The 26183-nt window shown below is 36.2% G+C and overlaps 1 protein-coding gene across 1 annotated transcript in view; it reads right to left on the bottom strand.

Moving 5' to 3' along the window:
- Nucleotides 1–26183, bottom strand: part of LOC123532329 (adenylate cyclase type 5-like) — a 62609-nt gene that overhangs the window by 5890 nt on the left and 30536 nt on the right. Inside the window, exons 9-17 of the mRNA XM_045313739.2 lie at nt 22312–22424; nt 19161–19317; nt 17988–18085; nt 15018–15219; nt 13443–13601; nt 12206–12381; nt 10750–10891; nt 5677–5793; nt 987–1133 (exon numbers count right to left, since the gene is read on the bottom strand). Of these exons, the coding sequence (XP_045169674.2) occupies nt 987–1133; nt 5677–5793; nt 10750–10891; nt 12206–12381; nt 13443–13601; nt 15018–15219; nt 17988–18085; nt 19161–19317; nt 22312–22424 (1311 nt within the window). The remainder of the gene's footprint in view (nt 1–986; nt 1134–5676; nt 5794–10749; nt 10892–12205; nt 12382–13442; nt 13602–15017; nt 15220–17987; nt 18086–19160; nt 19318–22311; nt 22425–26183) is intronic.

A 26183-nucleotide genomic window follows, 5' to 3' on the forward strand; every position in this document is an offset into this window, starting at 1 on the left:
CAGAGCTTTGCCCAACAGAGAGATCCTTCATTCACCAGATCAGGACCCAGTGTTATAAAACTGTGATTTACACTTAAGACTCTGAATGGTTGTGGTAGAGCTCAAGCTCAAACTTCGTATTATTATCAAATGACAGAGCAGCATTCTGAGTTTTGTCTTAAAACTCAAGTTTTATAATTGAAGACCAAGGAAATATTTTTTTAATGAAATACAGTCATGTTCTGTGTATCAGTTTTGAAAAACATTCTGTTTGTCACATGACCTAAACCTCAGTTTTAAGCTTTTGAGTTCAGTCACAGTAATTCAATATTCTAACATGGCTAGATTTTTTGTCAGGTAAACATAGAGGGAAGCCAAGCATTGTATATTCTGTGATAAACAATGGTTGAGGCAGGGACCTGTGTGAGAACATTATTACATCAAATAGCAATATCACTACTGGGATTAATGAAATTCAGCATCATTTTCCTAATCATGTTTTAATAAGCATGTTAAAAAGAAAATAAACAATGTCTTCTTGTAGTTTATTGTCATCATGATTCATCATTCAGATGGTTGAATATTGATTCTATATGACTCAATCCCTGCAAAATCTCAACTCTGAATCAATCGATAAACAATGTGAATGCAATGATTATTTAATGAATATAATGCATATATAAATACATACAGAGCTCAATTTGCAATGATTTTTAACATGGCTTCATGACTTGTATACTAGATTTAGGTGCCGTAACAGGTGTAAAGGAGCACATATGACTGAAATATAGCATTACCTCATCAACATTTATATTACCTCATCACTATTTACACTATTTTTACCTCATCATTATTAACATTACTTTTACCTCATCACTTTTTACATTACTTTTACCTCATCAAAATTTACATTACTGTTATCTCTTCAAAATTTACATTACTTTTACCTCATAAACATTTTCATTACCTCATTAAAATTTACATTACCTCATAAACATTTTCATTACCTCATCAAAATCAGCAATAATCTCATTCAAGAGCCTGAGACATTCCACCCCCTCGTTGTTCCCTTCCAGCTCTATATAGAACTCAGCAAAATTTGTGATAGACGCAAACATAACACATGTACTGTCACTGTCATTATAGTACATATCCTGAAATATATATAATCATACAGATAATGTTTTCAATTTTTTCTTCCAAAAAAAAAAATTTTTTTTCGAAGTATGTAATTTATGCTTATTCAAGAGGATTAATTCTTACTCAGTAGAAGAGTACACTGTTTAGCAGTTTTCTCCCTTATCTAATATGCATAACTTACAGTTTACCTAGTTTTTTTCTATTGTGTTCAGCGGGCTTTTTTTCCATCAAAATATTCGGCGAAATTCGGCCCCATTCCCCCATTGAAATCCCTTACAGAAGCAAGCCTCTGTGGCGTACATGCTGCGTATTTGCTGTGTATATGCCGCGAACACAGCAGTACGCCAGAGGAGTACATTTTACATACACCGCATGCCGCATACATGCCGCGTACTATTTCGACGAGTACACAGCATGTACGCAGGAGGTCACTAGTACACTTCAAGTACGCAGCACAGACTCTGAAAATTTAAGGAGTACACTGCATGTACGCAGGAGGGACTTGTACAAGAAAATAGTACACTGCATGTACACCGCAGATACTTTGAAATTTGTGCAGTACACTTCATATACGCGGGAAAGACTTGTACAAATTCTTTTGGCATTTATACTCAGTTGTTTTTTTATAAATTAAAGTCTGAAGTAAACTTCATATATGCGGGAGGGACTTGTTCATTTTCTTTTGGTGTTTATACTTTGAATTTTTTTAGGTAAAAGTCTGAAGTACACTTCATGCAGGAAGGATTTGTACATTTTTTTGTTTTTTTGGAAGCAAGAACTTGATTTCCGAGTAACTTTTATCTTAATAGCATAGAATAGTTCAGATTACTGGTATTCTGAACAATGAAAATTTGCCATTTACTATTTGCAATGTTCATTTGTGAAGCTTACATCTTAGTGATTTCTGAGCTGCACCTTGCATGCAGTGTAAAAATATATTCTTTTTCATTTTGAATTAATCCTGGAGCTTTCTAACTTGGATAATTGAAAAGCCTTATTTGAACTTCGTTGCATTACATTTTGTAATACATGAAATAATTACCAAGATAATGCCTCAACAGCGCCCGAATGAGAAGAATTAATAGCTCTCACTGTTATTTGAATACTCTTAAGCAAAACACCATTCTATCATGTTTTATAAAGGCTTTAATGCTCATTATGTTAACTCATTAAGGCCTCACCAGATTAAAAAGTTGTTCATCTGATTTGCCGCTCGTATATTTTCAGAATGTTTTTGGCTAATTGCGCTCGCCCCATTGGAAAAAATCAATCCAAAATTTTTTGGTGCGCTACTTTTTACGGACGTAAAAGTGTATAAATGCTTATATAATTCCAGTCCTAGATTGTTCTCAGATGGATTTTAATCAAAATAAATACATACTACGCACACATCATCTATAATAAATCATAACACTTATATTTAGTTGCATTAAAGTTGTTTCCCCTTGATGCAGTTACGCCATTTTCTTCAAATGTTTACCAAATTACATGCTACAAAAATTGATTTATTTCATTGAAAACTGGATGAAGAAAAGCATACTAATTTATTTGATAACATCAGTCTACATTATTTTGGTAAGGGTAAATACTTATTGATGCATGTCACTTATCTTTTTTCTGTTTCTTTCTGTCCAAATGATCAGCATTTGCATACAAAAGTTGGTGGGGTAAGGAATTTACATTATCACAAGAGTACACAGCATGTATGCAGCAGGAGTACACAGCATGTACGCCGCAGGACTCGGGCCAGGAGTACACAGCATATACGCCGCAGGAGTACACAGCATGTACGCAGCAGGAGTACACAGCATGTACGCCACAGGAGTACACAGCATGTACGCCGCAGGGGTAGTACACCGCAGGCTCATTTGCATGTGAAAAGTGTATGTGCCGCGTACATGCTGCGTACTATTTCCCGCATACTTAATTCCTCCAGCGTACATCCTGTGTACTATGTAGTCCACAGCATGTACGCAGCAAGTAGTACGCGGCAGAGCTCATTTGCATGTCAAAAGTGTACTACAAACGTACTATCGGTGTATGTGCGGTGTATATCCTGCGTACTATTTAAAGCCCTTGACTTCAGTACACATCATGTACGCATCATATACGCTGTATGTACACAGCAAGAGTACGCAGCAGGCCTTTTTCTTCTGTAAGGGATAGTATGTTTTTTTTCCCCTTTCCGATGCCTAAAGTTCCTCTCCAAAAAAAAATATCTCACGTTTTGTTTACATCGACACTGGTTAGAGTAACTTCCCTTGATAAATCAGAATCATCGAAAGGTGGCAGGGGAGCGGTTTCGTAGTTTTGGCCCCGTCGATTTTCTGTATAAACAGGACAGGGTAGATATAAAGGCATATCTGTCTTACTGGTTATTTATCATTATCAATTCTTTAATATATCTGGGGAATGAGGAATGGTTAATGATTCTACATGGCGGGTGTTTTAAAATTCCTAGCTCCGTACTTCCGGTTGAGGCCAAAACATAAATATCAGAACAAAAAGTCGGCCAGACGCGCGGCTGTCATCCATCCACTTTTTTTTCAAGTGAAAATTAGGGAAATAAAGTGGTGGTTGGCAGACACATTCCACACCACCTGGGTATGCATCTATGTTCGTACTATACATAATATTATATATGCTACGAAACTGGATTTAAAAATATAAAATGGGTGAGGCCCGGTTAGGCTATTTTTGGTCTATAAAATTTGGGTGATTTGGCCGATTTTCACTACATCTGGCGTGGAAAGCGACAGGTGTATAGGACCTGAGAGTCGTCTTTATGTAGTCTATAGTGTCTGCAATGGTCCATAGTAGTTTCAAAGAAAAATAAGCGAAAACAAGATTTCTATGGATATTTCAACACTGGTACCCACACGTCAATGTGAAATTCAAAAATCTGCACTCCCCTGCCACCGAAGCGCTTTATTATTCTGCACAACAATGCTGCTGAATGTTAGTCTGAATATTGCACATCTGTATTTTCGCAGCAATAAACAATTATCAGTAATGTTGTAATAAATCCTGAAATCGATGAACAGGGAGCAAATTTTGCTGTTTCAAAGCTTGCAAAATCTTCGTGAGCAAGTCGAAAGAAAGTCAGAACTCCTAAGCAAAAAATGTGCAAAGGCTTCACAATGTATCTTCAATACCGCGAGATTAGTGATGTCCAGTATAAATGATTTGTATTCTATTGTTTGGCCGAGTAGTGTTGAGTTTTCCATCTTCTAGTCAGTCAGGGTTTGATTTTATGCTTTGGGAAGGGACTAGTCCAACGCATACATTTTTTTACAGTTTGTATTTTATTGTGACAGTTCAAATGTAACAGTGATTGCAAATGTCAGAATTTGACAGAAATAAAAAAACAGCCACTCACCGACTTGTTTAGGAAGGGACCTAATGTCTGTTGTAAATTTTGGTAGTCTAATGGATGTCTTATCCTCCACATTTGAAAAATTTATTTGGTTATCTGGTATTGATATGCTACATTGTGTTATATGTCATGTCACATACTCTTATGGGCCCTGAATTTATCAATAAACTTGAAACTATTGTTTATTTCAACACAAATGAAAATTCCCCTTTTCTTAGTTTTACGTCGTATTTTTCCCACTCCAAAGGGCACCGACCCCCTTCCCCCAAAACTGAAAAAAATCACTGTGTGTTTTAGCTCTAGCAGCCCCTAAAAGGGGCCAAGTGCCCCCCCACCCCATTAGAACAAATAGTGGGGAGGACCATATGATTATGCTACAGACAAAGTTTAATGCAGATCCATCAAGCAGTTCATGAGATGAAGACTTTTAAAGGTATTTCTCTTTTCAGCCGTAGCAGCCCCTAAAAGGGGCCAAGCCTTTGGTTTGGAACAAACTTTGGAGAAGACCATGCTACAGACCAAGTTTGATGAAGATCTATCTAGTAATTCATGAAAAGAAGTCATTTAAAGGTTTTTCTATCTATTTCCAGCTCTGAGTCCAAGTGCCGCCATTTGAACAAACTTGATTGAGGACCTCTCTAGGATGCTACAGACCAAATTTGGTGCTACTCTCACAAGTAGTTTCAGAGCAGAAGATGTTTAAAAGAAAATGTGGATGATGAACGATGGGCGCTGGACCATCCAGTTATACTAAAAGCTCAACTTTTGTTCAGGTGTGCTAAAAATGTAAAAATACTCTTTTTCTAAGGACCTTAATACCCCCCCCCCCTCCTCCCCCAACTTGCAAAATCTAATGCACCCAGGGGCACCGATAATTATGAGAACATAAGGTAGAATAATTTTGCAAGTTTTCCATTTCACTATTTCAATTAAGCTGTGGCAGAAATCTTACTGGAAAAAATCAGTGTCAAGCAGATGATTATCTAAATTCATAAATATTATATACATTAAGTCAAAAAGTTACACCTAGGTAATTTCAAACTGCTACTAGTCCAAGCATAAAGAGACTGAGGTCAAACTATGCTCACAACAAAATTGGAACCGTAACCTCCGGTTCAATATGCTCTATCCCAACCTCTTGTGATATATTACAACTTTGTCACATTATACAAAGCACAAACCTCCTCTTTGTTGCCTCGTTTGAGGAAATGTTGAGCAACATTCAGTGGCAATATATTTGCAACAAGTTTCAGATTGTATGCTCTCAGACTTTCCATTTCTTCTTTCTCTTCTGTTGCCTGGAAACAAAATGTATCTTTATAAAACTTTCTATACACAACTGTTCCTCTGTGTTTACAATGACAGTAGCTGTCAAAATTAACTGAAATGTTATGTGTTATTTCTTTACAGTCACCACTGGTTACAGATACGAGAGACTCCTCCAGAAGAATGTGTTTTTTTTGTGTGGGGGTGGTGCTTCAGGGATGGGGTATGGAGTATCTTAATTAGGTATCATTTTTCACTTTCATGATTTTCCTGCACTTCCTAAAGCTATGAGACTATAAAATATTGCTCTTTAAATAAGGCATTTCTAGTCATTATTTCAAAGATAATTTTAACACCTTTCATTGATTACACATAACCTACAACTCATATTTTTACTTAGATGATGTGCACATTATTATTGTAAACCTGCTTTCTCAACCTCAGTCTGAATAATGTTTGTACCCCAGAAATAATGAAATAATGAAATAAGCAATCAAATGTTTATTATATTTACTACTGGCTATGTAAGACACTTGAACAATTAAGGCACACATTCAGACTGATATACTGTTTTTTTTTTTTGTATTTAAGAAAATGCATTCATTGTATACTTACTGACTGTAAGGAAAAAATACAAAATGAAAGTGATTTGTGACATCTAGATAGTGTAAAACGCGTTTATGGTTACCGGATAAAAAAAATAGAGTAAGTAGATAGGTATTTATTTTATTTTCCACTTTTTGCCACTTAGAAACTTCAAACATTTATAATACTGGACCATTTATAAAATGAATGCAACAGTACATTATTCAACACATGCATTCATTTTAAATCACATATAAACCCTTTTTAAGACCACTACCAGCAAATTCTATCCTAAGAAAGCTCTCCAAATTGTCAGTCATGCAACGAAAATGAGTTTTTTTCCTAATTTACTCAGTAAACCTACACATTGACAGTCGGATACAAGGGTATCATGCATGTATTTTCTGATACAGTACGTATACAATTATATCAATTATGTCATGTAGATCTACCTCCCATCCCACCTAAATAAGCTGAGAAAAATTCAGTGTGATATATTCTTAACTAGACAATCAACAGAAGTTCTTAATTAACCCTTAGCCTGCTGCAGGCGAATTTAACAGCCTTTACAAACAGCTTGGAACCAGATCAGACGCCGATTAAATCGGCGTCTGATCAGGTTCCAAGCTGTTTGCTACTCTGACAATATTTCTTCCAATTTTGGAGCAAATTGAATGAACTTAACAATTTTAGCAGACGACATTTCCAGCAGACGACAATTTACCTAGCATGCTAAAGGTTAATATTTGCCTGCTGACTTCACATACTGTGAATGACAAAAATGTTCCCAAATACAAAGAATTAACAGTATTCCAATGCTTGTTTCTGGCTGGAGCTGGTACGTGACTGAAAGGCTGTGAAGACAAATTAGATACCTATGAACATGACATCATTTGCCAAGCCTACCTGTTAAGATAAATTATATTGTAATTCTGTCACTGAAGGTGACCTTTAAGAACAATGTCAGTCTCAAGGATTGGCTTTCAGAAGGTTTCAAAATTGATACGAATTTTCACATTACAAAAATTATTCTGAAATGGTAACTTCTATAGTAGACTAATCCAGAAATTGTTTGGTTTACACTGTATTTAAGAGGCTTCATGGCAATGTTTTAAATTTTTTGGTAATTGTTTAAATTTATACGCTCTAACAGCAGGTTTTAGTTGTTAATTTTATGTGATCATTATAATATTTTAAGGTTTGTTAAATTAAATGAGCCGTGCCATGGGAAAACCAACATAGTGGGTTTGCGACCAGCATGGATCCAGACCAGCCTGTGCATCCGCGCAGTCTGGTCAGGCTCCATGCTGTTCACTTTTAAAGCCTATTGGAATTGGAGAAACTGTTAGCGAACAGCATGGATCCTGACCAGACTGCGCGGATGCGCAGGCTGGTCTGGATCCTTGCTGGTCGCAAACCCACTATGTTGGTTTTCCCATGGCACGGCTCAAATATACAATGCCACTGAATTTGTCATTGTATAGAAATAGGTGTTTAATCAAATTATTCAGTTTCAGTTGGTTATGAACTAAACTCAGCTTTAGTTTTCAGTACAAAAGGTCTGAGGAAAATACCAAAACTAATTCTTCACAGCTTAATTATAATAGCAGAGCTACCGCGCCGCAAAGCGGCGCCGACAGCGTCGCATTACTGTTAGACGTGTGAAAAAGAAAATGCATAAAACTGTGTACAGACATTACTATCAAGTTGAAAATTCGTGGTAAGTTTTTGGAATCGGTGTTGTTCGGGTTTCTTCCAGTACGCAATGCTCATAGTAATTAATCAGTAAGACGTCAATAGACGCTTGCTGTTTACAGTTGACAAAGCGTTTCGCTTACTGCTTTGAACGTTGAATAAAAATGTAAATGAGCGCCTGATAATAAGAATTTAGTGCTAAATACATTTTCTACGAAGAAAGAAAGGTAAAATACAATATTTTCAATGTGAAACGATTTTCGTCACGCTGCCACAACTGAAGTTTATTATATATACTTATATTTGTGGTGATGACGTCATACTTCCACACTGGTGCAGTGGTTAGCGAGGTCGCGGTGAAATCCAAAGGTCGGGAGTTCGATCCTCACCAAGAAGCGTCTTTTTTTTTTTTAATTTCTTTTTTATTTCAGGTTTTTTTTTAATTTTATTTATTATGGGTTTTGAAAGTATTGTAAAAACAATAAAGTCATTCATGTGATATTTAACAAGTGTTTTGTTAGTGATGTCAGGTTCCAATGTAGTACTGTCTGTAGCCTACAGTAGTCAGTAGATAAAACTTTTTAAAAAAAAAAGGTTTCTGGATCAAAATTTACAGGCATTGAACTCTGAAAAGCACAAAATGCTCTTCTCCCTGTTAACATATATTTCATCCACAAGCTTAAAAATCACTGACCAGAGTTTATTACTAGGAAAAAAACTATTGACTATGAATTATCAATAAACATCAAAAAGGCTCCTACTAGTAACTACCATTCCTAATCTGTATCAGTTGTGCTAAAAGATTAACCATAAAATTGTTAACTTCGCACTTCAGTAAATAAAACAGAAGTTTTCGAGAATTTCGGCAAAAAAATGATTTTCTCTGGGTAAAATTCTCATCATTTACATGTACAAAGCTAGTCTTTTGGTTTTTAAACAAGCTTTGTACATGTAAATGATTTTCATTCTCCCTTACCAGAGGTCTATCATAGCAGTATTTTGCCTTAAAGTTGGACACATTATTCTTTCTAAAAAGAACTGTAACTTTCTCATGAAAATTTTAATAGATCTTAAAGAACATAAACTTCCTAAAACGGATCCATAATTCCAGGTCATTCCAGCAGCACTCCTTTAATTTTCAAGGGGCACTGGTGATTTTTCAAGGGAGCTCTGCCTTCTAGGTAGCACCTAAGTTCATATTATTATGTTATAAATAAAACAGTAATTTATTCCTGGAATTATTTTATTCAAACTTTGAGATTTCAATATGTGTTTGCATAGTAAATCCATGTCCATCAACAAGCTCATAGAAAGAGTCTCCTCTCTCCACACATACCGTATTTTGGTGTGTATAGGTCGCGGTAATGTACAGTCCGCATCTAATTTTTGCTCTGGAAATGGTCGGAAAATTTAACTTCTAGCGTATTAGTCGCAGTTAAATTTCGGATTTTTTCCCCAGCAATATTTAATATTTACCGGCAAAAAAGTTATGGCGGCGGCCATATTGATGCCGCGGACTGAATTATTATCAGAACCTGATTGGTGGAAATCGGACTGTGTTATTTTCGTTCCCAACCGTTTCGTACCAACAGTAGTATCGTTAACAGACTACATCAAAGAAAAGCGGCTTTTTGACACTAATTGGCAGCAGACGTCTGTTATCATGCAAGTTTAAGTGTGAATTGTTTGCACAGCAATTATAACACCTTTCCGTGTCATGTAATTAACCGCGTTCTTTTGATTCTGAGTAAAAAGATTAACAAAATATCTCTTTTTGGATTTTTTTCTTTTATTTAAAAATCAAAAGTAAAAAATAATCATCAAGCTTTTTAATACACTAAGAATTAGTATAAAGAATGTTTGGAATGGAGGACGGATCTGTCCGGATTTTATCCAACCCGGAGTACATGTCAATGGCGTCCAGTAAAACGAAAGTAGAAACAAACGTAATTCAGACTGCAAAAACATCTTTGAATTAAAGTCATTCGTAATTTTAATAGTCTGTATGGGTTATTTACGATATATTTTATTGAAAGTAACCGCTATTGGTTGAAAAGCCGCCGATATTGATATTTTTTATCCATTTTGTTCGTTCGTAACAGATGCACGTAATTTTGCGAGAGCTACGGTCAGAAAATTGGCCCGAAAAAAAAAAACTGCTGGCAATGTTCTGTCGTATAGGTCGCAGGAACTTTTTCAGGCAGCAAAATGGGTAGAAAAAGTGCGACCTATACACACTAAAATACGGTACATGAACTTGATTTTGAAGTTTTTACATAATAATTTATGAACATGAACATTTAGATTTGGATGAAATTGCAATCTTTTTAATTCTTACATAATAGACACTTATTGAAGTGTATACATTATCAATCTTACATGCTCACATTATGCCATTACAGTCTATCCTATATTTCTAAACAGGAATTTAGTTAGTACATGCCTGGGACTCAGAAAAAATGAGGAGCCTGAATATCTTAATTTTAACCCTTAGCCTGCTGGCTGCAAGTAATTCTGCCTTTGCGACCAGTGCAGATGAAGATCAGCCTGCACATCCATACAGGCTGATCTTGGTATGCATTGTTCACTATTCAGTTAGTATCTTTTTGGTAAGCACCCCTTTTAACAATTAATGGTACTGTCCAAATTGAAAGATGGACAAGTTCATTATTGAAATTTAGCAGGGTAAGGGTTAACCCTCGTCTTACCTGAACTTTCCACAGGAAATCCAGCCTTGCTGTGGACTCTACTTGTTGAGCATGTATAAAAAGTATGAATGTGAACACTATTAATATAACAATTGTCTCCCATTTCAGTGGAATGTTTGTGGCTGGTTCCCCTAACTCTTTCCTGAAAATAGAATGGTTCCAAGTTTCTAAATCATAAATATGTGTTTGGAAACCAGTCTCAAATTTCAAACATTAGACTGGTTGTTTTTGAGCATATAACTGGGAGTGTGACTGTACTCAGAGACTAGTCTATAAACTCTATTTTATAAACTTGGAGACAGTAGTATTCAACTTAAACTCTTGACAACACAAACTGGTCTTTGATTATAACTTACTCATGCAGTTTGGCTGCTTTAATGTCATGTCTACCATCCCTTATACATGTGTGTTCATCTGTATCATCAATGTATCTTATAAGATTCTTTCATCAGTTGTAGGTGCAGATGGAAATATCTAGATTGAGGACAACTGTCTTGGCATTAACGAGGCTCTGCAGAGTTACCACATAAACAGTTCCCTGAGAGCCAGATATTTCCATCTGCACCTTCAGACAGTGTTCGAATCTTTTTCTTGCATACCATAGTCAAGAAATTATTGTTAAAATAAAATCAATCAAACGACTTTCTTTTTAGAACTATTTCTGATAGAAGTGTATTTCAACAAAGTGTGGCAAACCAACATCCATAAACAGGAGATGTCATGACATTTCAAAGACAAATGACAATGCTTAGTTCTGGTTTTGTTTTATCAGTTGCAGAGTACCGTTATGATCTTTTGATTAAATAATGTTTTTTGAATTGAGAAACATACTATCAGGAACAAGAGGGAATTGTCAACGTACTGGATATTTATTCCGTTTTATGAAATAAAATATGAATTACTACATAAATCTTCTACAAATATGTAGTTTGTAATAAGTCATATCCATCATGAGAGTCATCTTACACCCCGGGGTGTAAGATGGATTCTTTCAGCACCTGTCAATGATACTAACTTATGAAATGAAAGTATGACCTTGAACTGTGAGCAACGGTCTAGGAGCCGCACATGACACATCAATTATTATTCAACTCGTGGGAAAATCATACCATGTAATATTAAAATCTTTTTTCATGGATCATTCAGTTAGGGAGCTGGCAGGAAAAAACATGACTGATATTTGACCTCCAATGTGAGCTTGACCTTTGAGTTAGGGATCTGAGAGTTGCGCACAACACATCATCTAATTATAGGACATTTTTTCCTAGGTATATAAAAATCCCTTGATCTATGGTAGAGTTATGGACTAGACTTTAAATCATAAAATGGATAGACTGACTAATAGTACAACTGTGGGATGAAAAAGCCCAATCCTATAGGACTGAACTGGTTTGAATAAGCGGAGAACCTAAAAAGGAGCCTTCAAGCCCATATTTCTATCTATACTCGTACTTACCCGACATTTGCACGCACAAGTAAATCTCTATTGTCAAACAAGTTGAAGTACTCCACTTCCACCATGACAATATAGATAGATGACAGGCACAGCAGGAGCAGTAACTTGATGATGCTGGAACTGTGTACATACACGGAACTACTTGTCATAGCCAGACATATACAGAATGTTATATACTGAAATTGAAAATGATAAGACATTAAATTTTGTAGATATTTAGTTACAGTGACATTGACCTTAACCCTAGCAGTCCTTAGTGTTTGCGGTATTTATCTTCTTGTTAGCCACCTTCATACAAAGTTTCATATTTATTTCCTGGCAGAAATTATTTTCAAATTTTAGTAACAATGGCCTTGACACCAGCACCTCACAAATCCAGAAAACTCTTTTCCATTTTGATAAACAGTGATTTTGACCCTAGTGGTTCAAACTTTCACACCTATAAAATTGCCTACATATTAAGTTTCATTACAATGTTTTGTTCCCCAATTACAGATATTGAGCAGAAATATTTTTTTTTCTATTTTAGTACCAGAGCCCTTGATCCAATCAGCCCCAATACAATGCCAAGCTAGGTCTCCATACAGGCTTGCTATACACAAAGTTTTGTGAAACCAGTCAAACATTAATTCTAGTTATGATAAACATTTTGGACATAAACAGTCCAAAAAGAGCAGAAAAGCAATGGACAGGATAGTGTAGTGCTGATGTGCAAAGTTTTTGACAGGCCTATATTACAATGTTGTTGATTTCAAAGTGAAAATTACAAATTTCAAAGGCAGCTTTCCAGGTAAACATGAGGTGAAAAATCCTCACTACCTCTTAATCTAGCAGACATCTTGGAATAACAGTCTGCCTTGTTCATTCCAGCTGGGTGGCTTTATTATAAAAGAATGTGAGCCGCGCCCTGGGAAAACCAACATAGTGGCTTTGCGACCAGCATGGATCCAGACCAGCCTGCGCATCGGCGCAGTCTGGTCAAGATCCATGCTGTTCGCTAACGGTTTCTCTAATTGCAATAGGTACTGATAGCAAACAGCATGGATCCTGACCAGACTGCGCGGATGCGCAGGCTGGTCTGGATCCATGCTGGTCGCAAAGCCACTATGTTGGTTTTCTCATGGCACGTCTCAATTATGCTCCTACTTATTTAGCCGCTCTGCAAGTGGTTTGGGGCTGGTGACCTTTACAAAATGGCCATATAGGTCATCAATAACTATAATTCTAGATGACATACCTCTGGGTAATGTGTCGTAGGCACTTCAGGATTACATAGTGAGATTTCTGACCCCATTGAGATATTGGCTTGCTCTATAAGTGAGTTGTTAAGGCTACTTTCTGGTATACCATAATGATCTGCTAAACATGACTGGATACTAGTTCGGTCTAACAGCACCTGAAAATGCACAAATAAAGTTAAAATATACAAGAGGTATTTATTATTCCTTAAGTATACCTGATAGTATCAACATGGAAGTAAAACTAGAGCTGCTTTTGAGACTAGTGCAGGTCTCCCACAACTGCCTAATCATCTGAATAGTACTGGTAAGTCTGTCTTTATATATTGTTTACACACAGAAAATATACCTTTGACAGTTTTGGAGTAAGTTTTGGAGTAAATAGCCTTTCATTAGGTATCTGAGTCAACCATGCACCAAGACCTGTGGCATGTGGCAACTCATTTTGTTCAAGTTTGGTGAAGATTGGACGAGAACTGTTCGACTTAAGAGCGCTGGCAAGATTTGTGACAGATGGACACACAGACACATACACAGACAGGAGTAAATCAATATGTCTCCCACCACAGTTATGCTGAGTTAGGTAATAAGATGGATGTTGTAAGGTAGCAGTTCAGCTATTTCATGGGTTTTTGAGGAACAGTAAATGTTGAAATGAGCCGCGCCATGAGAAAACCAACAAAGTGGGTGTGCGACCAGCATGGATCCAGACCAGCCTGCGCATCCACGCAGTCTGGTCAGGATCTATGTTCGCTTTTAAAGCCTACTGCAATTAGAGAAGCCATTAGCGAACAGCATGGATCCTGACCAGACTGCACGGATGCGCAGGCTGGTCTGGATCCATGCTGGTCGCAAACCCACTATGTTGATATTCTCATGGCACGGCTCAAATTATTTCACCAAGTTAGTATGGCTAACTTTACAGCTGTTCTTAAACGTCTACAGGCTAACAGCAACAGTTCTTAATGTTGTCCCCTGATACTCAGGGAAATAGTTTTGATTGTTCCCAAAACCCCTAAGAAGTAACTGTTCTATTTCCTAATTCATTTATGAAAATGTGTTTTAACTTAATTGTATTCTAAATGAAACAAACATGATCAGTTGATAAAACAGAGCATTAAAAATGTTTAAAATGATTATGGTCAATTAAATACATAAGAGGTTTAGATGACAGAATGGCATTCCTGCTGCTTATGGACCAGTTTTAGACAGCGGAATTAAAACAGTCCAAAATGACAAATTGCCATTTAGATAGCACATTTGGTACTTTTTGTTGGTTTTAGAGTCACATCAAAACAATTTAGGTCATATGATGACTTTTCCAGCTTGTAATGGAGACAGGCTCTAGGACTGATGCCCCCTCTGTGCATTATTTCAGGCTGGGGCTGGCACCTGGGTAGAACAACCAACCTTCCTGAAGCCAAGCTTCAAACCCACATCGTTGAGGGCCAAGTAATTCAATGCCAGCGACCTCAACCACTCAACTATTGATACCGCAAGAGACTCAGGTAATAAAATAAATCTATGATTCAAAAATCTTCCTCAGAAAGACGTATAATAAATAGATAACCTACCACAGGAGAGAAAGCTATTACGTATATCACAATAACAGCAACAACAAGGATCACTTGTCTAAGCCACCTGGTGATGGCAATCTTTGTAGCGATTGTACGCAGACCTTTCGGTGTACACTGGCATACCTCTGACAACATCAGAAGGAACAAACTTCCCGTGATGAAGACACCGATTGGGTATACAATGGCCATGACAATGGTTCTGTATGAGAGGAGTTCATGATTTGAGCCACGCTGTGAGAAAACCAACATAATGCATTTGCAACCAGCATGAATCCAGACCAGCATGCAAATCTGCAGCCTGGTCAGGATCCATGCTGTTCGCTTTCAAAGCCTGTTGCAATTAGAGAAACCGTCAGCGAACAGCATGGATCCTGACCTGACTGCGTGGATGCTCAGTCTGGATCCATGCTGGTCGCAAATGCACTATGTAGGTTTTCTCATGGTATGACTCATTTTAAGAGATACATTCAAGGATAGTTAGTCAAAACAAAACTGTCTCAAAATATTGTTTATTGTTAAAGAGACCTGGTATGGTACATTATACATAATTTTTTAACAGTCATTAAACATATCAGTGTACAGATAAAATCCATACATCGCAAGTATCTGCAAATTGGGTTGCATTATGAATAAAAATGAAACTTCTGTCTGGCTACATGCAAAATTTCAATACTTAAAGGGATGACCTTACTGTATGACAACAAAGAAAAAAGAAAACTGTAAGATAAATCAGTAAGTTATGGCTATGTTTCTTCTGAAGGCTTTGAAACTTAGCTACTGACATAAATTCCAATCAAAGTCGAAAAACATTTGTAAAACAGAGTACCACAAGAAAACTGTCTTAAATATAAAACTTTATATAAACAGTCCATATGTACTAACCCCTCAATGTTTTACTGGCCAAGATGGTAGGAAAGTTTTCATTGCCAAAGGCAACATAGGTTTGATTTTTGACATTATTTATTTAATATTTTTCACAACAGTTTAGAAACAAAACTCATGTTCTAAAGTTCATTTTATGTCCAAACTTCAGTTTTAACCAAAGATCACTCTTAGCCAAAATCTCGAGTCCAATCCCTTTAAATTTCCTTTCCTTTCCCATTTGTCTATGTAAATCACCGTGCCTACTTGGGGACAGGAGGATAATGGACATTTTCACTATACCAATGGATGTGTACCGGTAGCTTTAAAGGGACCAACCCACACATATTAGACAAAAAAATTAATTTCTCTCAAAAATCCATAAAAAGTGAGTACTCTGGAAATGAACAGTGGTACAAACTTATTGACATATGAGCCACACCATGAGAAAACCAACATAGTGCTTCTGCCACCAGCATGGATCCAGACCAGCCTGCGCATCCGTGCAGTCTGGTCAGGATCCATGCTGTTCACTAACGGTTTCTCTAATTGCAAAAGGCTTTGAAAGCGAACGGCATGGATCCTGGACAGACTGTGTGGATGCGCAGGCTGGTCTGGATCCATGCTGGTCGCAAATACACTATGCTGGTTTTCTCATGGCGCGGCTCATATTAAGATTAAGCACTATTATTTGATCCACCAAGTAACAGGGGTTTTCATAAATAGTAGCTATATTTTGCAAGACCCAGACATTTATGTCATTCTAAAGGTCTCAGGGGGAGATTGTAGGAACTTTTTCCATTTTTAAAAATATCTTTAAAATGCCAGTTTTCTGGATTAAAGAAGTATTTTTCCTATTGTACAAACAGGGCACAATTCTGATTTTGAAAAAGGAAAAATTTAGAAATTTTACAAAATAAAATATCCCAAAAGTTTCATAATAATCCACACATAATTCACATACACGGTCAAAATGGATTTTTGAAAAGACTTTTGACTGGAAAATACACCTATAAAAACTGTAATTTCACAATAAATTCAAAACTAATAGAGATATCTTAAAAAAAAAATAAAATGAAATTATCTCCCTTGGAATTTTTCAGAATGATGTATAAATTAAATGGTATTGTGGGATATTTTAAAGACATATCTAGGAAAAACTTTGTTACAGAAACGGAAGATTGAACAGTAGTCTTGCAATTAGCAAGGTGTACGTACTGGCCTTCAATATGCATTAACTAACTTCTGTTTTGCTCAAGTGAAATGAAACAGCACTTAATTAATTGGTTCATTTAGCTTCCTTCAGAACAGTTTCTGATCTACTGACAAATTTCTCCAACAATTTCTTAGACAATTATAGCTTCTGCAACCAAATCAATGAGCTGAGTGCAAGTCAGGAAGGTTAATTGCATATTACTCCACATTAAGATGAAAAGCAAAGATATTAAGCTAAAGGAAAGAAACTCTGTTAATTTCAGATAGAATAAAAATACCAGTAAATTTTTAAGTGATCGTTACTAAGAAAAGCTGTCTTGTGTAGTTAAAAAGTCTTTCATGCTTTGATATAACCATTGTCGTATTTCACATTATGTTTGTTCATGCTGGAAGTTACAGAGGCCCTTAGGATTTTTTTTTAATAAACTTAGAACTTAACAGCCAATTATCTAAGTGTTTGTGGCTCAAGTCAAAATGTTGGTTGCCAGGGGTCATAATGTTACTTGGGGCATCATAGTACTATTCTGTACATCTTGCACTTAGCGTCAAACTGACATATCATAATTTTGTCCAATAGTAACTTTTTGAGCTTTTGATGATAGAAAAAGACCCACTGTTTCAAGCACCTAGCTAGAGCCATCAACCTTGTGTAAGCCAGTTGGAAGGCAGTTTCACATGACAAATTCTACCCCAAAAGCACATAATTAGTGAGGGGCAAGCAATATGAAGTCGGCAACCTCAACAATTTGTTCAAGGTGGTCGCTAATACCATTCTAATTCTCTTCTGACTAAGAACAAATATTTTTACCTTTTCAAATTAACAAGTACAGTGCTACTACAACTGTTAGTAAATCTATTACAGATACAGTTTCAAAACAGCAACACACAAACCTTTGTATAATAACAAGTTGAAGAACACAAATAATGACAAGCATGGTTAGCGTGCAACCCAAGTGAGCGGTGAACATCGTATCTCGTACACGGCAAAACTGAAACATTTTCAATATATGGCAAAGTGTTAGACAAGCATGGTAAATGTGCAACCAAGGTTGGTAGTGATGTGCCCAATTTCAGACATGCATTGTTAATGTGTGATACAAATTGGGAACTAAGAATCTATAATTATACAAAGCAAGGTGCAACATACACTTAAGTGGTGGTGAACCTCATGACTTAATTTTATGTGGCAAACGTGATTAAGCATCATAAAAATGTGTGAAAATATAACAGGTGGATATTATAAAATAATAAATTTGATCCATGTTGTTCACTAACGGTTTCTAATTGAAGTAGGCTTTAAAAGCGAACAGCATGGATCCTGACCAGACTGCGTGGATGCGCAGGCTGGTCTGGATCCATGCTGGTCGCAAACCCACTATGTTGGTTTTCTCATGGCACGGCTCATATATTATAAACTTCTGTTAAGTTAACTTTTGTGTGAAAACTTGTGCAAAAAACAAATAACACTGTTTTGTATCATAATGCAATATTCAACCGAGTATCTAGTATTCTTGTACCAATATTAAAATTTGTTTTCCACATTAAATGTGCAACTTCCCAGTATCAATCAAAGGTGCAAGAGGAACAACTTCCTTTGTCTTTGAACAACTGTTTCAGTCAAGGATCAACAATTAACAATACAGTCAAACCTGTATAAAAAAAACCCAAAGACAACACACAACACAAATGCTACTGGGAACTCATTAATATTCCTGGGGGGCTAACTTTCTCTTGGATTTCATGGCTGAGCCAATGGACAATATTAAATCCCAATGAACACGCAAAATTCTTATTCATTAACAATTTTTTTGTTTCAAAACTGGAATTCACAAATTCACATCCCAACGAAATAGCTGTTTGGATCAATACAGTGAGTTTACCACCTGGTAAGAAATACCACTTTAATCTTTCAAAGGGTAGTCATTATAATAATAATAATAATAATACAAGTTTGACTGTATCTGTTCATACCAATAGTAACTGAATTATCTTTTTCTACATCAGAATCAAAATTTCATTTAAAAATATTCACTGATAACTTTCACACATCGAAAAATAAAATACCTTCTCTTCGAGATCTGGTTTTCTGAAGGTGAGGAAAAATGCCTTGACATGTTCCGAACGTAACCTCTCAATACTACGTGCATCAATAGCCCGTCCAAGGTATTCATTCACCTCATTGTCAGGATCTTTATGTTCCAAGTTATTTCCAAAACCAAGCCTGTAAACAGAAAAAATAAATGTCAGAAGGTCCCTGGAATATATGATCTTATGAACCATTTACTTTGAATGAAATGCACCTTTATAGGTTATACATTGTCTGACATTTATTTCAAAGTTTAACAACTCCCCGACCAGTGGCCCTGACCTTTAACCGACAAGCATAGATCATGTGGTGACAAACTGTCTCATCATGGTGAACGTTTGTGTGTAGCTCTAAGATAACCCATCAATGCACATAAAAGTTATGGAGCAGAAACAATTTTTACATGACCTTCAATAAAGACCTTGACCTTTAATCTACAAGCATAAGTCATGTACGTGTATTATCTACATATTGCCCTTTATTCACATACCAAGTTCTATGAAGCTAGCTTGAATTCTTTTTGAATAATTGCAGGATCCAGCTTTGCAGACAGACGGATGGATGAAGGGCATTCCTATAGTCCCCAACAATGTTCCACCAGTAGGGGACTAATAACCATCTTTCATACAAAAACAAATATGAATAACACAATCATTATTACAAAAATTATTCACTGCTAGATTTCTATAAATTACTCAAGGCTGTAGAAATTGTTTCATCAATTTCTTCCTTTTTGGTCATTCTTTAAGCTTTTAACATTAAAGTTGTTTTTTAATGAAATCAGGAAAACTACATAAAACCATTGGTATTTTAATGGCAATAAATTAATCTTAGACACAAGGAAACTAGATAAAAAAACATTTTTTCTTTAATTTACAAAATATGGAGATTGAATTAAAATCAATATGCCTTTGTCTTTTTCCATCTATAATGCCAATACCGTAAAATCATCTAATTTTGTGTGGACAAAACTTTACAGTTTAAGCCAAAACTGTTATTTCGTGGGGATTTTTATTTGTGGACTGCAAATTCTGAATATAAAATAAAAAGGTATTTACTTTGTTCCTTTGGATTAAATTTCGGGGGCTGATGTAATCACAGTCTATGAAAATTATTCCCTCACAAATATCAATGATTTCGCAGAAACAGATGAAATGGGGTGATATATCGATCACTAATCAGCTGCTGTTGTGGCCTCAAGCAGCAGAAAAACAATGAGTAATTGCAAAATACTTTAACTCAAGTGTCTTAATTGAACTGCTATTCAAAATCCATAATGAATGCCAGAGAGTTTTCTTAGAATTTAAATATTCTTCTTCAACATCATTCTTAAACCTTTAGCCTGCTTTCAGCAAATGATTCTGCCTTCATGACCAGTGCAGACTAAGAACAGCCTACACATCCGTGCAGTCTGATCATGGTCTGCACCGTTTACTATTCAGTCTGTAAATTTTCAATGAACACCCCTTCGAATAGTAAATGGTACTGACCAAACTGAATGATGGAACAGTCCACTTCAGAAATTTTGCAGGGTAAAGGTTCAACATCTTGTCTTACTCTGATAGTATCACCAGGAACCTTAGCCTTGCAATGAACTAATGACCTCAACCTTAGAAGTCGTGTACTTTTATTGCTATCACTCTGTAAGGAACTTACATGCCTGCTTGTGTAAGACAGGGCTACCCCTACCTGAAGGACAGCGTGGAATGTGAAACTGAGCAAGGTTTAGTGTCAATGTTAGAAGACCAGTCTTGAATCTCCAGCTGCACCTGATTGGTTGTTCTTGAGCACAAATTTGAAAAGGACCTATGTGAACACAGCTGTCATTCACAAGAAGATAGGTAATATCATTTTTCCTGCCTAACAAATTCAAGGGTTACAAGAAATAAATATGGGCATTTCCCAGCATTACCTATATAGTTTATGATGTCATAACATGGCTTGCATTATTGTGACGTAACTCAAATACTGTGAAATCATTAATATTCGTGGGGGACTAATTTTCGTGGATTTCGTGGTCAAGTCAATCCATGAAATTTAATCCCAACAAACAAGTAAAATTCCCATTCATTTTATGTTCATAAGTTGAAATCCACAAATTCATATCTCCAAGAAATTGCCGTTCTGCCCCAAACCACGAAATTTCATGCCCACGAAATTAAATGATTTTACAGTACTGCAACTGGAATACAGTTGAATATACATTAGCCACAACCTGTATTCAGAAGCCACATGAAATAAACAGCAAATCAGCTCTGTGACTTTCCAAATTGATTTTCATAAGCAACCACCTGCCAGATTTTATTGTTCCCTAGGCTGGCTGCTTGACTGACTGTATACAAATTCTACTCATTGATACGAGTTTTATACAGTAGGTTAAATAATTTTGTGTAGTAATGAGAACTGTCTGTTAGCATCTTCCCCAAATCCAATGGTTTTTAGCCCTTTACAAAGTGCAACAGTGAATGCTTACATCTGCATTAGCAACTTCCCCAAATCCTTACAAAGTGTAACAGTGGATGCTTACATCTGCATTAGCAACTTCCTCAAATCCTTACAAAGTGTAGCAGTGAATGCTTACATCTGCATTAGCAACTTCCTCAAATCCTTACAAAGTGTAGCAGTGAATGCTTACATCTGCATTAGCAACTTCCTCAAATCCTTACAAAGTGTAGCAGTGAATGCTTACATCTGCATTAGCAACTTCCTCAAATCCTTACAAAGTGTAGCAGTGAATGCTTACATCTGCATTAGCAACTTCCTCAAATCCTTACAAAGTGTAACAGTGAATGCTTATACTGGAATTGGCTTTTTCTTCAAATCCCATGACCTTTAGCCCTGTACAAAGTGTAACAGTGAGTGCTAACATTGGCATTAGTATCTAATCCAAGCCCAATAATTTTCATGTCCTTACAAACTGTAATAATGAGTGCTAACAATATCATTAGCATATTCCCCCAAATCTCATAATTTCTACCCCTTTACAAAGTGAAATACTGAATGATTACATTGGCTTTACCATCTTCCACAAACCCCATGGTTTTCAGCCCTTTGGGAAGTGTAATAGTGAATACAAACATTGGAATAAACACCTATTCGTAACCCAAATGTGTAATAATGATTGCTTACTTGTTATGAATATTGGCATTAGCATCTTCCCCAAAGCCCATGGTTTTCATGCCTTTACTTAGGTTGCCATTGGTCAACTGCCTATGAAGACCTGATCGACTACGTTTTGGTATCTGTAAATATATCAAACAAAAGTGTTTTTGTTTTGTTTTATTGGATTTATCGGTAATGACACAGTTTAAGTCACATGGTGACTTTCAAGCTTTGATGGTGGAGGAAGACCCCAGGTGCTCCTCTGTGCATTATTTTATCACGAGTGGGTACCTGGTTAGAACAGACCTTCCATATGCCAACAGGATGGCTTCCTCACATGAAGAATTCAACACCTCCAGTGAGGCTTGAACCCACATCGGTGAGGGGCAAGTGATTTTACGTTATTTACCTTAACCACTCAGCCACGGAGGCCCCTAAAAACAGAAGTGAAGTTCAGTTATCAGAAATATATAATATACGAATATACAGAATTACTAAGACAAGATAAATTGTACACTATGATGTGTATCTCTATATAGATATATGAGAATGCCTGAGTTATAATGTGGAATGGATATCTTAGCATCTCCATAGGTGTGTTACACAGAGTACATTAATTTCCCCAGGGAAATGAATCATAATAACATCTGGTGCCTTAAACAGAAACTCTTGCAACAGTTTGAAATTCATCTAACTGATAACATAACCTTGTTAAATTGTATCAAACACAATTTTTCTATTTCAAAATGACCGAGGATTGCTTAGAGGTACATGTAGTTAAAACAAGAGGACCATGATGGTCCTGAATCGCTCACCTGTCCCCATATGACCCAGTTTTGAACTGAGTATGACATCATTTTTTCTATTATTTGACATACTGACCAAGTTTTTTAGCTCATGTCACCCAGTTTTGAACCTGACCTAGATATCATCAAGATAAAAATTCTGACCAATTTTCATGAAGATCCATTGAAAAATATGGCCTCTAAAGAGGTCACAAGGTTTTTTATCATTTGACCTACTGACCTAGTTATTGATGCATGGTTCATACAGGACTTGGCAAAAAAAATTCAAACTTTTCAAGGACTTTTCAAGGACTTTTTATCGATTTTCAAGGACTATTTTAATCGCTTTAAATCTTAAATTACAAAACCATTTAGGCTCTTCATAAGGCATTATGATAGAAGAAAAGTTACAGAACAGTTTTATTTTCCATAAGCTACAATAGCATATCTTAACCTTTATGAGATCTTCAATGGGATTACCTTTTATGAGCTATATTTGCCTGTATACATACTTAGTACATGTTTCTTATAAGTCTTTCAAGCTCTCAAGACTAGTTTTCAATTTGTCCTCAAGGGACTTCACTTCTTGTTTTCGCGTGTGATTTCAATGCACTTTCTCCCATAGTTCCGACATCAATGAGTTTATCACATACACTTATGCTTGTCTGACTTAAACTCCTTTAACCACGATGAATAATCATCCTGTGTAAGCCATTTATTGGCGAAACTACATTTATTTTTTGGGCCACTCATTGTTGTTGTTGTAAGTCAGGCTACCTTGCGCATAATATTTTAACGTTGTGAAAATCGCCATTCCGTATCTAACTTCCGTACCGAAACGGTGTTCAACTAGCGTTCCCTCCGTGGGTGTGCATGTATTTTTATTTTACACCGTTTTTTCGCTCGTTTTGACTTATTTATTATTTGTTTTTTGTATTTTTCCCCTACAATACCATTGCACCCCCGTTTTTAGCAAAATTTAAGGACTTTTCTACCTTTTTTAGCTCGACTATTCGAAGAATAGTCTAGCTATTCTACTCACCCTGGCGTCGGCGTCGGCGTCGGCGTCACACCTTGGTTAAGTTTTTGCATGCAAGTACATACAGCCATCAATTAAAGGCATATAGCTTTGAAACTTATTTTATCTTTTTCTAGGTCAATTACCAACCTCTCTGGGTCAAGTCCCATAACTCTGACATGTATTTTGAGCAAATTATGCCCCCTTTTGGACTTAGAAAATTTTGGTTAAAGTTTTACATGCAAGTTACTATCTCCAAAACTAATGCAGATATTGATTTGAAACTTCACATGTGTCTTCGGGGTTATAAAACTAGTTGATAGCAGCAAGTCCCATAACTCTGACCTTCATTTTGGCCAAATTATGCCCCTTTTGGACTTAGAAAATTCTGGTTAAAGTTTTGCGTGCAAGTACATACAGCTCTTTCTAAAAGGCATATAGATTTTAAACTTATTTTTTCTTTTTCTAGATCAATTACCAACCCCACTGGGTCAAGTCCCATAACTCTTACATGTATTTTGGGAAAATTATGCCCCCTTTTAGACTTAGAAAATTTTGGTTAAAGTTTTACATGCAAGTTACTATCTCCAAAACTAATGCAGATATTGATTTGAAACTTCACATGTGTCTTTGTGGTTATAAAACTAGTTGATAGCAGCAAGTCCCATAACTCTGACCTTCATTTTGGCCAAATTATGCCCCCTTTTGGACTTAGCAAATTCTGGTTAAAGTTTTGCGTGCAAGTACATACAGCTATTACTAAAAGGCATATAGATTTGAAACTTATTTTTTTCTTTTTCTAGATCAATTACTAACCTCACTGGATCAAGTCCCATAACTCTTACATGTATTTTGAGCAAATTATTCCCCTTTTTGGACTTAGAAAATCCTGGTTAAAGTTTTGCGTGCAAGTACATACAGCAATTACTAAAAGGCATATAGATTTGAAACTTTTTTTTTCTTTTTCTAGGTCAATTACCAACCTCACTGGGTCAAGTCCCATAACTCTGGCATGTATTTTGGGCAAATTATGCCCCCTTTTGGACTTTGAAAATTCTGGTTAAAGTTTTACATGCGAGTTTCTATCTCCAAAACTAATGCAGATATTGAATTAAAACTTCACATGTGCCTTAGGGGTTATAAAACTAGTTGATAGCACCAAGTCCCATAACTGATATGCATTTTGGCCAAATTATGCCCCCTTTTGAACTTAAAACTCTTTTAATATTTAACCTTTTTGGGTAATATTTTCCTGCTTCTGGGACAATATTTCGAATAGTCGAGCTTGGCTGTCTTACGGACAGCTCTTGTTTTCAAAATTCAAGTACTTTTTCAGGGGATTTTTGGAAGAAAAAAATCAAGGACTTTTCAAGGACTTAGGGTCAAATTCAAGGACTTTCAAGGACCTGTGCGAACCATGTTGATGGCACGTGACCCAGTTTGGAATTTGACCTAGATATCATTAAGATAAAAATTCTCACTAATTTTCATGAAGATCCATTCAAAAGTATGGCCTCTAGAGAGGTCATAAGGTTTTTCTATTTTTAGACCTACTGACCTAGTTTTTGATCGCAGTTGACCCAGTTTTAAACTTGACCTAGATATCATCAAGATGAACATTCTGACCAATTTTCATGAAGATCCATTCAAAATTATGGCCTCTAGAGAGGTCACAAGGTTTTTCTATTTTTAGACCTACTGACCTAGTTTTTGACCACAGTTGACCCAGTTTCAATCTTGACCTAGAAATCATCAAGATGAACATTCAGACCAACTTTCATACAGATCCCATGAAAAATATGGCCTCTAGAGAGGTCACAAGGTTTTTCTATTATTTGACCTACTGACCTAGTTGTTGTCGGCATGTGACCCAGTTTTAAACTTGACCTAGATATCATCAAGGTGAACATTCTGACCAATTTTCATAACGATCCATTCACAAGTATGGCTTCTAGAGAGATCACAAGGTTTTTCTATTTTTAGACCTGACCTAGTATTGGACCGCACATGACCCAGTTTCAAACTTGACCTAGATATCGTCAAGATGAACATTCAGACCAACTTTCATAAAGATCCCATGAAAAATGTGACCTCTA

Source organism: Mercenaria mercenaria, chromosome 11, assembly GCF_021730395.1.
Source record: "Mercenaria mercenaria strain notata chromosome 11, MADL_Memer_1, whole genome shotgun sequence".
NCBI classification, from domain to species: domain Eukaryota; kingdom Metazoa; phylum Mollusca; class Bivalvia; order Venerida; family Veneridae; genus Mercenaria; species Mercenaria mercenaria.